Genomic DNA, 16,656 nt, shown 5'->3' with positions numbered 1-16,656 from the left:
TCTTAAATTTTGATATTTTGGAACAGTGGGCTTCTCCTTTTTTGCAACCTCCACTCTATCAAGAGCATGGATTATGACACGTGTCGGGTATTTTGAAATTTGGATTTTGTTTTATAGTGTGGGCATGTGCAAAACGTGTGAGGGGTCGTTGTTTCATTTTGAAAGGGCATAACACCATACACACTACAATAGACGGTCAAACTTGGTAAATGAATTGTTAACTAACGATAAGGTTACCTAAAGCTAAGAAACGTAAAACTTTGGGTCCAATGCATATACCCATATTATTGGGACGACCTAAAACTAAATCATCTTATTTTAAATTAGATTTTTTTTTTTAATTAGGTAGAATCTATTGGGTTTAGAAACCTATAAGTATACTATTACTGTTGGGCCTGGGCCCAACAAATTATAACATATCTTTTAATCGGATACTGTATCAATTCAAATTTGAATTGGTACCTCTTTTTCCCACGCAGTTTCTAACTCTTGTAACTTATGACACAGGTATGCAATCTTGTGTGGTCCAAGAATGTCAATGAACTTGTCAGCACCCATGGCTACTCCCAAAATCAAATAATAGTTTGGAGATATCCAACTATGTCAAAGGTACTCAATTTTTTGTCCCCTCCATTTCAGTTGGCGACACTTAGTGGCCATACGTACAGAGTTGTTTATCTTGCCATATCACCTGATGGTCAGGTAATTTAGTAACTCTTTCCCCCTTCTCTTATCCTTCTTTTACATTATCTTTATATTTTTTTTTCTTGGATGAGGTTTAGTCAAGCTTCATCTCATTTTTTGTATTTTTTTTTTCGGGGCTTTAAGATTTTTATGTTCAACTATCTTCCTCTTTCAGACCATTGTCACCGAAGCAGGAGATGAAACACTTAGGTTTTGGAATGTGTTCCCTTCTCCAAAGTTTCGAGTAAATTCAGTGAACTGTATATGTATATTGCATACACATACCATAGAGAGCCTAATCATTAACACCTGATCCCAATTTTCCGATATCTCACAATGTTATAATCTTACTTTGTTGATTTTGGTCCATAACGCACTAAGTTTTATTGAGATATATGAACTAATATGGTGATGGTATTCTTGGTGACAGAGGAGCAAAACAATAGTGATCTATTTTCAAGGGTTTATGATATTGATGATGATGACGCAGCTTCGATGGATTCAGTGTTATGTGTTTCCGGATGTAGTCTACTTAAGAAAGGTTTCACCTGCGAATGATTGCAATGTTTAGTATCTTTTTTTGCATTATTAATTTGCTTTCTTGATTATAATTTCTTAATTAGTGTTTAATTTGCATTGTATGTTCTAGAAAAGTATATAATTGAGTAATGTTGAGCATTTTTTTTTTGGCCTCAGTTATTTGACTGGTACACTTGTTAGAATATTTTTGTTGAATTGTCACAGTTGTGTAATATACTTGTATATTATGTTATGGCAACAAAATGCAAATGATTGGAAAAGAGAGTGGCATTATTGAGGTTAGAAACACTAAATTTGAGGGATCATAATTTTGCTTCTGGATACACATCGCCTTAACAATAGGTTTCCTTTCAATTTGGTCTTACTCTCGATCTATACTTGAGAGAGTGATTGTGTTCCTTTACAAATTTACCTAGCAGTGTTTGAAGAGAGTGCTTGATTTCTGTTGAGAAAGGGTTGCCGTTAGGTAGTGATTTGGGTTCGAGTGTGGTGAGTGCTGCCGTTGCAGCTGTAGCAGTCAATTAGATTTTTGGTGGGAGAGTTTTTGGAAGGAGAGTGGTTTGGGGTCGAGTGTGGCGAGTGCTGCTGCTGCAGCTTTAGCCGTTAATGAGATTTTTGGTGGAAGAGTGGTTTGGGGTCTAGTGGGGTGAGTCTTTAGCGTGAATGAGATTTTTGGTTGGAGAGAGTTTTGGGGTCGAAAGTCTTTGCGAGAGCTCAAAAAACTGTCATGCTGCCAATACATACATAAAATTGGCAATTATGTATCTATGATTGCAAAGACCGACTTAGGGGGTCATACATATGGGGGTAGGCTAACACGGGATGAGCAAAAGGTTTTGTTTTAGAACACCTTAGGTGGATTCAAGCCAAAACAGGTTCTTACATTAAGTTATGATGAACTATAGATAATTTAAATTGAAAAAACAAAAACATAAATTTGATGGATCTAACACTGTGCTAATCCTCATCCAATATAGAATTCAGCTTGAAAAACACTACGTTAATCCTCATCCAAATCTGATGAATTATTTGGGATGCTTAGGTAGTCCATATCCCAATTTGGTCCTCCTATAAGCAATGCTTCATTTATTGACTTCAAATAGGCATTTTCTTTTCGCAAGTTTTCAATATGTTGATGAAGTTGTTTTTCTCTAGTATTTGCTTCATGCAGCTCTTCACGTTTAGTAATGACTTCTTTGTGGTTGACGTCTAAAACCTCAAATTTGTATATTTGCTGTAGAAAGCGGATAGCGTTTCCTGCAGCCGCATTTTCTGAGTCTACTTTCTTAGTTTGATACGTCCCCGGAAATGATTGGCTTATAGGATAATTCGGATTTTTGAAGATTTCTCTCATTATCGGCAAATCTATTATGACATCTGTAGCATATCGGTTGTTTTCAAGCTTTGATATGTAAACTGGTTCTCCCTGAATTTTTTCCTTGATTAGAATTTCTCTCAACGCTGTCTTGAGTGAAATTTTGTGTTTGGTTTCATACTCCATGAGCTGTATTTTAAAAATTACATTAGTTTATATTATCCAGAAATATACAGTCTCACCATTATCAGGGCATATACGACTAAACTTGGTTCCAGCATTATTTCATATAATTATCGATGAAATTATATTTCATATAATTATTGATGAAATTATTTTAAAAATTACATTAGTTTATATTATCCAGAAATATACAGTCTCACCATTGTCAGGGCATATACGACTAAACTTGGTTCCAGCATTATTTCATATAATTATTTCGTATAATTATTGATGAAATTATATTTCATATAATTATTTCATATAATTATTTCAATATAGTTCAATATAATTTTGAATTAAAAGACGCTAATATCTCATGTGTTTAAACTTTAATATTATCATCACTTGAATCATAAAAGAGAAATCAACAAAATTATTAAATAAGATACTGGAAAAGAAATTGTTTACCTTATCCATTCTTGTTAACTCTTTCTGAAGCCTTGATTGAATATGTTCTATTGCATGCAATAAAAAAAAAAGGAAAAAAAACTCAGTTATATATGTAAAACTAATGTAAATCAGACTAAAAGAAAAAACTGAAAGTTTACCTTTGTTTTTTGTTTTGTGTTAGGAAGATCGTGGGGTTTTTTTTTTTATATATATGTTTGTTTAGGTTTTATTATGTGATTAGAAGTTTAGTATTAATAGGATTCTTATTAGATATGTTTGTTTAGGAAGTTAAGTATAAATGGGATTCCTCAGGTAGTGAATTTCGGATACAATAATGAATCCAAACCCAAGATGCTTCTTGATCGAACTAATCAGACTTTGTTGTACACTGTCCAACCAGTAATATTAATCAAGTGCATTCAGTAAATAAGATGTCATTGCAGTTCCAACCTCAGTAGTTGCTCTACGACATTGCCCTTTATGACCCAACTCAATCCCTACACGCTTTGGTCCCACAGTTAAGCGGTCAACAACATCATCTATGTCCGATCAAGGATAGAACCACACCTCTCCGAATCGCCACCAATCTTTGCTCTTGGAGTAGCTGCGCCAGTTTTGGTATTGGAGTAGCTATCAAACTTAAATTTAACAATGCACCAAATTGAAGGACATAAATACTGTATGCTGTCATGCTCCATACCCGAACTTTATGATCCTTGTGTGTTGTGAAAAGCATGTTACCGTAAGCTAATATGGCACGAACATCGCCAGAATTCATTTTAAGGTATCCCCTCTCTGCAGAATCCATCTGCTATTCGTGACTACTCTCTGAACCCGTAAACACACTGCCATGCAATACTGCAATGGAGAAAATATTTCCTTCATGACGGTGTAGTGATGCAATACATTGTTAGAGAAGAGTTGAAGAAGGCGAGGGATTAATAGGGGTGCATGCCCATGGCAACTCTGGACTCGGAGGGAAATATGGGTCCGTCAGTGAAGCCGTATAATATTTTGCAGATAACATTGCCATGCTGCGCTGCGTGGCAGAATATCTCGAGATGACAGAAGACTATGCAGTCGGTGAATGAAGTAGCGATGAATAGCCTTTCAGGGGCAGTCTCCGTGTTGCATCTATCAGAAAGTCTCCTTCCCATGGCGGGGTAGGTGAAACTGATGTGGTCGTTGAATAGACGTCATAGCGTACATACACTAAATACAGTTTCATTCTGGATTCCAGATAACATAATCTTTTGAAAGCACTTCAATTATGGGTTATGAAATGTGATTTTACTTGGATCATTAATTTTTTTTTATATTTTTCTTATATTTGATAACTGATTCAAATATTAATTTTAGGCTTTCTTTCAAGGATTTTTTGCTATGTTCTGCTTAACTGTATGATTTTGGTTGATATACTAAGGCTCTATGACCTATGTTTTAGATTTGTATCACTATCTTGACAATATACACTAAAAGTCGCCTAAATACCAAATCTTCACATGGAAGATAGTCTCATGTTTTCTTTTGTAATGTTTTTCTGCTGTTTGTAAGTGTATATAGTCTTAATTTTAGGCTTTCTTCCAAGTTCTAGGATTTCTTCCAAGTTTTGATAAACCTTAATTTTAGGCTTTTTTCCAAGTTTTATTTTGCTATATTTTGCAAGTGTATGATTTTGGTCAATATGCTAAGACCCTATGATCTATGTTTTAGATTTGTATCAGTATCAAACACTGATGTCTAGATACCAAATCTTAACATGGAAGATAGTCTCAATTTTTTTTTTGTAATGTTTTTTGTGCTATTTGTAAGAGTATATGCGCTTGTTGCTAGTTCTTCTATGGGGGCCTGATACCTATAAACAGTTTCTGTACTTAAGATAAAACCCCCTGCTTCTCCCCTATGGCGTTTACTTTGTGGGGCATATTCTGCGCTATAGTTTCCAAGCTCAACCACGGACCGCCTCTTTCTAAGCTTGTCACTGCTCGACAGCTCTCTCATCGCCTTAGTCTTCCTATAATTTTCTTTGCGGACCGGAACTACTTTCTTCTTGAACCCGGTCCACACTAATGTTCCCTTTGGTCTGCTTAATTATGAGTTTCTTGTGAGGTCTGGTCTCTATCTACCTCTGCAGGTGGCTTTATAACTAACTTTGGTTGTTCAACCCGAGTATCTTCGGTTTTAACTTGTTTGAGAAGACGATTCTACTAATCCTATTAACAGATCTAGTCCCAGTTTCAGAATCAACAGCAACTTGTTTATCGGAATTCTGGGATTCCTCTGGTGCAATTTTCTCACTGAATCTATTATTCCATTCATTGAAGCCACGCTTAAGACCATACCCCTATATCCTCGTATGTTACGTTAGGCACTTCAACAACCGTCTCGTGCAGAGCAGAGGGATTGATGTTTCCAAGGGAAGTTGTAAAGTGCTAATTAAGTATCTATTTTTTCCTCATTAAATATTTGCTAACTAATGACCTTATTAAATATTCTTTGCCGGCGACAAAGATTCCACAAAACATAAATTTATGTAAATTGCAAATTTTATTTGTTATTGTATATATTACCACAAATTTACAACAAAATATAATTGGTTTTTTGTTGTTGTTGTTGATGAAATGTATAATTGCCGAATGTAGAGTCTTCTGAATTATGATACTCTAAACTTTCAAGAACGTGAATGCAAGGTCCAAGAAATAGGGAAATATTCATGCCTCCAACGCTTTTGATAGTTGATACTTGATAGTGTGTAACCGACTAATCTGCGTTACTAAGCAGATTCACTATTTCAATACAAAGCTAGAGGTTGATTCTTCAGCATTCCTCTGCTCTGCTAATACTCTGCAGCCTTGTTTGGCTTCTTGCTTAGCTCTATTTGATTTAGCATTTCAATTGCAGTAAGATCATGTCAGATCAGAATAAAAAAAATATCTGTTTGTCATTTTTCTCTCGTACTTAAAGTTAACATGATAGAGAAGGTCAGAAGGAGCAACTCTCCATCAGTCCATCCTAAAGTAATTGACCAATGAAAGATCTAAGTCATTGGTATTATTTATTTAATTTTCGTTTTAAAGAATTGAGTTTTACCAATCTACATAATTATAGACCATATGTTAAGTCAAGGAATTTATCTTTAATTCTAGTCAGTCAATCTGATGACTAAATCCATATTCCATTTTCCTTGCTTCATTCCTTCATTCCCTCTGACTTTTAATTTCTTCTACTTCTCCCAAAGTAGCCTCCTTCACACACTCTAAGGGAGACATTTCCATGTTTTGGGGTCCAAGATATTTTTAAGAACTTAGTCTCTCACAGTACTCAAGTCGGATTCTAAGCCGTGGATCATGCTATTTATTAGATTTCTGAATTCAACTATCTGGATGAGTGCATAAGCGCAAGCTCATGGAACTTGAACTTGAGAAGTCTGAAGAGGAGCTTTTAAAGATTAAAAAAAGGCAGAGGCAACCCTTGATGCCAATCCCAAGGCACTGGATGAGTTAGACAGCATAAGGAGAGTCAAAGAAGAGCTGAAGCTGAACCTCGAGAGAGCACAAAGGGAAGAATAGCAAGCAAAACAGGACTCAGAACTTGCTAATCTAAGGGTAAAGGAAGTGCTGCCACCAAATCACAGTTCGAAGTGGCCCAAGAAAGACATGCTGCTGCAGTGGCAGAACTGAAATCTGTGAAAGATGAGTTGGAAAATTTGCAGGTCGAGTATTCTTCTTTGGATTTGGAGAAAGAGATGGCTTCAAGAGAAGCGATGTTAAAGGCAAAGGAAGGCGGAGAGCTATTGAAGGTAGGTGTATTTACCATGAATAAAAGATTACATGCAACTCAGAAGAAGATAGAAGCTTCCCTAGCATCAGAAAGGTTAGCTTTAGCAGCAGTCATGACCTTACAAAAAAGTGAACTGGCTGGAAGTGGGAGTAATGAAAATGCACCAAACGGGGTGACACTCTAGAGGAGTACTACACACTGAGCAAAAAGGCTCACAACGTGGAGGAGCAAACAAACCTAAAAGTGGCAGTTGCCATCTCTCAGATAGAAGATGCCAAGGAATCTGAGTTAAGGCTACAAAGTTGGAAGAGAGGAGAATTGCAATGGAGAAGGATGAGATGACCAAGGAAGGCAAGCTAGCAATTGAGCAGGAGTTGAGGAAGTGGAGGACTGACAACAAACAACGATAGAGAGCAAGTGATGTTGGTCATGAGGCCAAAGCTGAGCCAAATTCACATTCTCTGGGAATTGAAAGTTTCTGTTAGAATTATTTATTGGCAATGTACTTAAGTGTAACATAGCTGTGTAAATTGGACTCGAGAGATATACTGACCTGTGAGTGACTGTCTTGTTCCTTCGCTCAGAATTGATTGACTGATGAGAGACGATAGTTTTATCATTGTATTCAAACTTTGTATTTTCAAGCTGGAACTGGTATTACGAAGTCATATTTTGCCATGACACAACTTTCATGACATAACTTCCAGAAAATCATGTTAAGAATTTCCCATGACACAACTTCATGGCATGCAGCAATTGCAAGATGTAGGACTTGCATACACAAACTTGGACAAATAAATTATCCTAAAGATTTCAAATTGAACTCACAAATTTCAGATTGAATTAATGAATTAAAGTAAATTAATCCAAAGACAATACTAAATAGCTCAAATAGTTTAAAACCTAAACATCATTAATGTATCCCAAAGTACAAATGTTGTTGATGAAATATGAATAAATCCTAATAGAATTCCTATTAATCTTCCATCCTAAGGCGATATTTTTCATCCTTTGATCTCTTTGTTTTCCTCATTTTCCTCTGTTTACGAATCTTTACGGGGTTTTTGATGGACGATTTTCTTCAACAAAAGTCTTCATCATCTTCTAATATATCCGTAACAATCAATGAAGGAACTTTTCTTTTATACTATACTCATTTAGCTTAACTTTGAAAATATACTCCTTCCCCGCATTCTTTTCAAGCTTTTCCTTAATTTCTTCAAGATTTTTTTCCTTTTTTTGACAAAATAAATGTAGGTACGGTTCAATTACTTAACTTTGTATCATTCTATAAAATAATTTTTCGTATTTAGTCATGTACTTGCCTCTCAAGTCAGCTCCATTATTTTTTGGATAGGAAACTTCGACTATTTTCTCACCTTTTACCAAAGGCGACAAAAAGCTGTTTGATCTCCCTCTCATCTTGTACGCATAGTTTAAGTAGGTACCTGTTGATGTTTTAAAGTTGGAATTAGTAATGAATTATAAAACCGAAGATGTAGTATTTATTAGTGATTTCTTTACCTGTCTTGTGGAGTCTTGTATGTTGTTTCACAATTACTGCAAAAAGGTTCCGATCCTTTGTTAACATGCTTATAAGTGCAGTTCTCGCATGATTTGTAGCTCCACTGGTTTCCAAATATCTTCACAAACTTTGCCCTGCAAGTGAATTGCTTTCCCTGCAAAAAATATGTTTATTAGTTCAGTTTTTATTAATTTCATCACGGTATTATTTAAGCATTTACTTGGTATACCTGATTGTGTGTTTCTTTTCCTAGTGAAATTAGCTCCGAAATTGAGACTCTGTCTTGATTCATTAGTTCCTTCATTGATGTAGGCTCGTCTGTCACTGCTTGTTCAATTTGAACTCTTGTATTTCTAATTTGATATCTACGAAAATCAAATTAGGGATAAGTCATATTTGTTAATGCTTTTGTGAGGAATAGTAATGCTTTTGTTAACGAATATCACCTGTTTCTCATCTGGTCGACGTGGCCAAAATGTTCCCAATTCAAGTACAACTTTGTCGCAGATGTTAAACAAAGTTTGTATTCCTCTGTAAAATATGAAAATTCAAAACATTAGATTTGTACTTACTTCCATTATATATGTTTAACAGTCTATATAATTGATGATTAATAATTATACTTACTTCCAATCATTTTCAGGTATAATGATGTGATGATGAGCATCATATCTTCTTCTTGATTGCTAATATTTGCCAGTCTATCGGAGTTGTCACCCCATAAAGCTATAGTAAGCTCACTTCCCCTGATTACGTATTTACATAATTAGCTGTGTAAGAAATTAAGTTAAAAAATAATTTATGTAGATTTTGTTTACCTTTCGTTTTGTATTGTGATTTCCCTAAATCCTTGAGGTTTCTTTGGCCGACTCGATAAGTTTTCCTATGAAATCTGATTTGTAGACATTGTTAGAAATTAGTTATAATAAACAATATGGTATGTATAAATAACTCACCTTTGGTATGAAAAACTGAGATATCCTTTGTTTTCATAAGATCTTCAAATTCTCTACTTAACGAAAAATTATATCTGTTGAATGTCGTCCCAATTTCTTTTCGAAGGAGATACTATAGTATCTTTTGTGAAAGAAATAGTGTACTTAGATCTTCTTGGACGATATCTTCCTCGTGTTTCTTTGACTTCAAATTTATCAATTACAAATATGTCTCCTTCTATCGGTTTCTTTTCAAACATGTGTTGGATTCCCCGGTGAAATCTTTGCATGAATTTGATTCGACCGCCACAATGTAATATAAGTGGATTAAAATTCAAAAATTATTTTGATATAAAAGAAGTAATTTTTGAGTCTGTTCTACCTTTTTAGATCAAGTAGCAGCAGCATGTGTAGACCATATGATTGTGTCTTGTCCTCAGATTAACAGACTTCCCACATTCTCGCTTATCGTGCTCGAACCTTCCAACTGTCAGATTTGTCGTTTATCTCATCGAAAAAATTGAATTTTCCAGTCATAATGTTCTGTTACAGTATATCCAGCTATTAGAATTACAATTGTTATCACAATTATGATGAATATACAACCGTTTTGCTATGTATGCATGGACAGATGTATTATTTATGCTGAGTTCATGGATTAAAATAACAACAGTTTACTAATACTATTAAAAAATCTAATAAGATTGAAAAAGAAATTATTGTCATGTGTACCTTTTCTCTGCAGTAGCTCTATAGTTTTATGTAAATTATATTAATCGGTTGTGTTGTATTTATAAGTTCCGAAGGTGTTGTTCTAGTTTTAGAAGTATACTTGCTTTGAACTTGTACCGTATGTATAAGTTTAATTAAGCAATACTTATCTAAATTTGAAACTGAACGTAGGTAGAAGTTGAATTAAGGAATACTTCTCTGAATTAGAAACGGATAAGTATATAAAATAGAATTAATTTTAGTATGGTAAAGGCCGGACCAATCAAAGTTTCTAACTGAGTTAACAACAATTTAAACTTGTACAGAGATTCGCTAGAACAGCTCAAACTCTAATATATATTTTAAAGCTATAGTAAAGACGATTCCACTATCTTCAGGGTTATCGATAAATTCATTAATGGTTTGATTTCAGTTTTAATTTATGTATTTGGATGAATGCAGCTGCTCGATCTTCACCTCTTGTTCTGTATCTGCTCATAGGTACAGGTTTAGGGACTTCGTTAAACAGATAAATTGCGTAACGTTAATCTTTTTCAATGTTAAGGCTAGCTTACATAGCTGACTATATCAAACCATTAAGATTAAGAACTTGAAGGCTAGACGTTTGGTAGAGGAACTCTGGCTATTCTCCGATTATATTGTTGTTATGGAGATCGAGGTGCTCGAGTTCGCTCAAGCTGCTAAGATTCTGAGGTAAGGGAGCTGAAAACTCATTTTGACCTAATGCAAGTATCTTTGTTCCTAATGCAAAGTTTACTGGAACCTCATCAGACAATCTGTTGGAAGATTCCAAGACAATAGAATTTGCATTAATGGAGAGTTGTTGCGCAAATCCAAGACTTGGAGCTCAGTTAAATGCAAAAGTGAATTTGAAAGCCCACCAGAGAATCTATTCTGGCGAAGCGTCAATTGCCGCAGCTGTCCAATTGACTCCCATCAGCCCATAGCCAAACGACACAAAGAGAACCGAATGGGAGGCGTGTTCGTCAAGCCAGTCTATGCACGTCTGTGGTGAAACTCCAGGATTCTTCCCTCCTCGCTCATACTCTTGAGTTGAGCTAGGAAGCAGAGGTCCTATTGCCCAAACACGTTTCCTAGTTGACTTCCCCAATCATCCAAGCTTGATTTCTCAAGCACTTCAACTGCTGTGTTCCAAAGACTTCCATCCTCTTTCTACTACAATATTCAAATTGTCTTTTGGCAAAGAGAGACGATGGGTTAGTTGGATCAGCAGCTTTCATGTTGTTGGAAAGCTGGTTTCGTGGATTGTGATATGTGGGAGATTAGGGAGTGTGATGACGTTGTCTTCATTGGCCAAATGAGGAAAATGAGTCCGGATGGAGTTGTAAATGGACATTCGCGTAAGGACCGGATGTATAGAAAGGAACATGTTGAGAACCAAAGGTATGTGCAACCTCAACACTAAAACCCTAGAACATATCGGAGATGACACATACGAGAGGTATTCCATCATTGGATTCTTTCATTTGAGACATCGACGTTGAAAAGAAGGCTCAAGAAGTGATTCAAAGAAATATGATAGAATTGACCAATTGCCAATAGGTTGGAGAGAGCATCGGTGTTTTGAGCATTTTGAGGAAGTGAAGAGTGATGAGATGAGAGTTGGAAGGACAACTCTTGGAAAACTAATGGTTGGGTAAGAGCTAAAGCGTGAAAAACCGAGGGCGTTCTTTGGAGTCTTGACTATAGTGATGGTGAGTGAAGGAATTCGAGAGGCTAGAAGTCGTGCTAGATCAAGGAATGGATTCAGATGGCCTTGTGCCATGAATGGGAAGACTGGAAGAGCACTACATTTCTGGCACAACCACTCTCACTCATCTTCCTACCTTTCTCTTTGTACTCTCACTCATTACTAAACTTACACACTTGTACTCTCACTCATCTTCCTACCTTTCTCCATTACACACTTGTATTCTATAATCGATGTGTCCAATACGTTTTTTTATGAGTATTCTCCAGCTGTGGTAGTCAATCTATTTTGGCATTGTGTACTTTAACATTGTCTGTCTTCATTAAGTAAACCTAGTCAGCCTCTTATCTTCTTTTTAATTAATTTAGTGGAATACCAGCAGCTTCATAGTTACATTGCACATTTACACACCACTTACTAAAGGACACATATATTGGTAATTTGTATATTAAAGCTTTTTCAATCTCATATCTCTTTATACCCCCGACGGCATAAACTGTACCGTCCGTCTAAAAAAAATTCAACTTAAATTACAAAATAATGGACGGACGGCAGAACAATATCGTATCATTTCGCACTTCAAAATGGAAAACACGATTGGATTGGTTTTTTGATTTTGGGGTGCTAAATTTGACTGGGAAAGCTAAAAGGCCTATGTAGCTAATTTAATAGACAAATACCTGGAGCAAAGTTGGAACTGCTAGAAGTTTAAGATTGTTATATGGATGTTGGCGAGCGAGCTTCCAAAGAGTAGAACCTTGGTTTAAAGTCCCTTTAAACAATCGTAATTAAAGTCAAAACAGAAAATATCATTTGATCAGTAATTGCCCGAGTTCATGAGCATGAATGAATCCCACAACCACGCCTCTAAGAATGGGGTCCATGCTCGAATCTAATATGTTTACTCCTCCTCATAGTTCGAATTTCGAATTCTCGGGAAAACCGAATTCATTTTCGACCCTTGTTGTATTCGAATTTCGAATTTCGATATCTATGTTCGAATTCCGTTTTTGAAAACCGAATTCGCCGAATTCGGAGTTCTCCACAAACTATGCTCCTCCTACCATTAATGAAGCTTGTACATCGAGAAAAAAACTTCGGCCCGGGTAGGAGCCTATGCCTTCCAAATTCTTTTTATCCTCGTCCCTCGACGAAATGCGTTAAAAGGCGGTGAGTCCGATTAGGAATCTTCTCCGCCTGTTTGTGAGTGCTCATCTTGGTTGCCCGGAGCTCCAAATGAGTCTTGAGTTAGATCGTTTTCAAAGCTTACTTAGGGAAGAGTGTAGTTTTTCCATCTCGAGCATCACGGGGACCATACCTTACAACACGGTTGTTAAGCTCTGCGGTTGCTCCAATAACTGCGATGAGAAACGAAATAAAATCGGAAGGACAAAGAAAGATAGAACTAAATACATGCATAACAATAGTAAATAGGAAAAGCAGAAAGCCTCACCCCGATAAGCATCGGCTATGTGGGTGTAAAGGCATGATGCATCCCTCAGATTGGGTGAAGTCGCAATGTCACCGGGGCCGAGCTCCATGAACTAACCCAAGAGTAAGCGTCATCCATGAAAGTAGATTGGTCGACTTGAAACCTCTCCAACACTGCTCCGTTTGCCTCTCAATTTCCGCTTTGTGGTGTGGAAAGGCATTGGAACGAGAATCCTTCTTTTGTGGCCACCTTTGCTCCCTCGATAAGCTTTGCAACCAATGTTATTTCTTCTCTTGTTTGTCGGATATGCTCATAGGATCGGTTTTCAACACTTTAACTTTCCGGAAAGTCGATAATACCTCGCCTCGTCGTCATCCCTGGGTTGATCCAAAGATCAAAGCGGCGTGTGACTTGGTAAGGGTGAGGTAATTAAACCTATAATCCATTCTTTACACTCGCTACGTACTAAATAGAAGATTGTGTTTAGTGTAGACTGCAGTCGCTCCAATAACCTGCGATGAGAAACGAAAAAAAATCAGAAGGACAAAGAAAGATAGAACTAAATACATGCATAACAATAACCGAGCTCGATGAACTAACCCAAGAGCAGCGTCATCCATGAAAGTAGATTGGTCAGCTTGTAACCTCTCCAACTGCTGCTCCGGTTCACTCTCCAACTGCTGCTGTGGCTGGAAAGGCATTGGAATGAGAATCCTTCTTTTGTGGCCACCCTTTGCGCCTCGATACCGCTTTGCAACCAATGTTCTTTCTTCTCTTGTTTGTCGGATATGCTCGTAGCATCGGTTTCCAACACTTTAACTTTCTTGAATGTATCGATCCTAGCATCCCCTTTTCGGCTTGGATCCGAAGTCGATAATACCTCGCCCGGTTGGTTCGCGGGTGATCCAAAGACGGTGGCGACTTGGTAAGGGTGAGGTAATTAAACCTATAATCCATTCTTTACACTCGTTACGTACTAAATAGAAGATATTACGAGGAAGGAAGAAAGGAAACTCGGTCCTTAAGTATTAGGGTCGATCGGTGATAGGATTGACTTCATGGCCCTGAATGGAAGTGCGATTGTAACTGCTTTACCGGCTCAAGTAATCATTCCAAGCCCTGGAAGTCACTCCCTGTCTCCAAGGTCAGTTATGACTTTCTTCCCAGTTCAAACCTTCCCATGTAAGCAGGGATGGCAATAAAGCCTTGTTTCGGTAAGAACCTGTACCTACTTCTTTGGCACACATAGGTGATGAACTTATCTGAGAGATCGACAAAGAGAGTGACCTTCCGGAATAGCAATAAGGGCCCATCGCCATCACTATCACCATCAACAGCTCAAACTCCCGAGTCATAAATACCCCATTACCTATAGACTGGATAATGGGTCTATAGATCACGTGACAATACATTGAAATCAGTCTACGCATTCATATGACTATGTTTAACTTAGGGTACACTGCGACACAAACCAACATAATTAGAGTTGTGTCAGGTCCATTTTAATATAAAAAATATAATAGTCATTAGTTTTAGAAAATACCTTTAGTGTTAAAACCTTCAGATGGAATTGAACACTTCTTTATAGACAATGTTTTGTGTGTCCTTCAGGCTCGTTCCCATTCCTTTTGATCAAAAACTTCAGTCCCTCTCATGATGTTGTTCTTGAAACTGCAACATATAACTGTCCATGCGTGAAAACTGGTGTTGGCAAATATATTCCAATTTTTTCGAAAGTTTGTCCCTGGCTTTTGTTTATGGTCATAGCAAAACAAACTTTTCTGAGGAATTGCTTCCTTCGAATACAAATGGCCATTTTGTATCGGCTTGGTGACAATCTTGTTCTTGGAATGAAAACGGATCTCCTACTTTGTTCCTGTAATAATATTTGCATATATCACTTTCGAAGCCAATTTTGTGACGATCATCCTAGTACCATTGCATAGTCCTTGACTCTGATTAATGTTTCTCATTAACATAATAGGAACACCAACTTTTAAATCCAGTTTGTGGTTTGGTATGCCGGAAAATTCAAGAGTGTTTAAGAATTCTGTCGGGTATAGAACATCTTGTTCAGCATGTTTACCTTCAATTGGACTTAGTGAGTCTGCACTTAAGTATGTCTTCGCTTAAATGGGAGTTAAAATTATTGTAGAATTAATTTCATCAACCGTTTTGTTCCTCGGGGCTAGAATGCTTCTTTCTTTGAGATACTGAACATCTGTATATTTGTTGACCAAATCCGGATATATGCATGACACAATATCTTCTACTGGGTTATCACTCTCAGGAATAAGCAAGTCTTCAGGAATTTTGATCCAAGTTGATTCCACTTCATCACTCAATCTAGAAGCAGGCAAATTTCCATCTCCAAGGTCTAAAACCCATTTGCTAAACTCTTCAATAGAGTTTGTTGTAGCTGAGTCTATATTTCCAATCTTCAGTTGCATGTTCTCAGTTAAGTGAAAAACTTTGCAGTTTTTCCATAATTTTGACTTGTTGATAGAAGCATCAACAACATTAGTTCTTGTGCCTCTTGGAATGGTGGTAATATTTGTGCGAAATCTCCTCCCATTAGGAATGTTTTACCACCAAATTCTTTGCCTTGTGATTTAAAAAGGTCCTCCGATTAATGCGGTTTACAGACCTCAAATCCATGTCTCGTGAGTCATTGGTGCTTCGTCCCACACTATTAGATCATTTCGCTGATAAGGTTGTGTAATAATGTCCCTTGAGAGATGTCACAATTGGTGTTTTCATCGGTCGAATAACAATTTTAAACCTAGAGTGAGTGTCCTTCCACACGGAAGTAGGGAGTGCAGACTATCCCGGCACGCCTTAATTGCAAGAACAATTTTTCCTTCCGGACCGAAGTTTAGAAATTATTGTTTTGTAAAGATATGTTTTGCCGTTCCTCCGCATCCGTTACCGCGAAAAAACACCCTCGATTGAGACCGAACTACATCATTAACAGAGTTGAATACCTCACGCTACTTAACGTTCATTCCGTTGTTAAGAATCTCATATTCTTTTCGCAACTCATTGCAGTCGTAATCTAATTCTTCAGCAATCAATCTGTTTTCTGTGGAGATCCTTGAAGACATATCAAATTTCGGGAAATCAGGAATGTTTGTGAGAGATAATCCTTTTTCAGCCATAATTTGTTCAATTTCACAGAGAGTCTCATTTCTAATATGTTCTTCAGTGAGTTGGAGATTCTCATTATTGTTTTTCTTTCTGTATCGAAACAAAATATCATCTCCGAGGTGCTTTTGATGTTTCTCAAAAAGTTTATCAGGATAAGTCACCCCACAAAGCAGTATCAAAGTGACGAACAATTGTCTTAAAGATTTTGGAAGTTGCCAATGGCTTGCTTCTTCCATAGCATCA

General features: G+C 36.8%; 1 protein-coding gene across 1 annotated transcript; it reads right to left on the bottom strand.

Annotated features, from left to right (window-relative positions):
* Nucleotides 1–7,671: 7,671 nt before the first annotated feature.
* On the bottom strand, nt 7,672–13,967 carry LOC147486489 (uncharacterized). The gene is made up of 7 exons (XM_086571000.1): nt 13,867–13,967; nt 9,084–9,202; nt 8,903–8,987; nt 8,686–8,821; nt 8,456–8,610; nt 8,311–8,379; nt 7,672–7,735 (listed from the first exon to the last, which is right to left on the bottom strand). Exons 1-7 carry the CDS (start codon nt 13,965–13,967, stop codon nt 7,672–7,674), a joined length of 729 nt encoding a protein of 242 aa, XP_086427126.1.
* Between the last annotated feature and the right edge of the window lie 2,689 nt (nt 13,968–16,656).

Source organism: Coptis chinensis, chromosome 7 (assembly GCF_015680905.1).
Source record: "Coptis chinensis isolate HL-2020 chromosome 7, ASM1568090v1, whole genome shotgun sequence".
NCBI lineage: Eukaryota > Viridiplantae > Streptophyta > Magnoliopsida > Ranunculales > Ranunculaceae > Coptis > Coptis chinensis.
The sequence above is the reverse complement of the archived record's forward strand: the minus strand, read 5'-3'. Positions and strand labels throughout refer to the sequence as shown.

What these genes read in the sequence shown, in the direction of transcription:
- LOC147486489 (XM_086571000.1), bottom strand. Translation starts at nt 13,967, where the DNA reads ATGCCTTTCCAGCCACAGCAGCAGTTGGAGAGTGAACCGGAGCAGCAG. An exon ending in ATGGATGACGCTGCTCTTGG is followed by an intron (nt 9,203 to 13,866) that starts GTTAGTTCATCG and finishes ATACGTAATCAG; the next exon opens with GGGAAGTGAGCTTACTATAG. An exon ending in GTCGACCAGATGAGAAACAG is followed by an intron (nt 8,822 to 8,902) that starts GTGATATTCGTT and finishes TGATTTTCGTAG; the next exon opens with ATATCAAATTAGAAATACAA.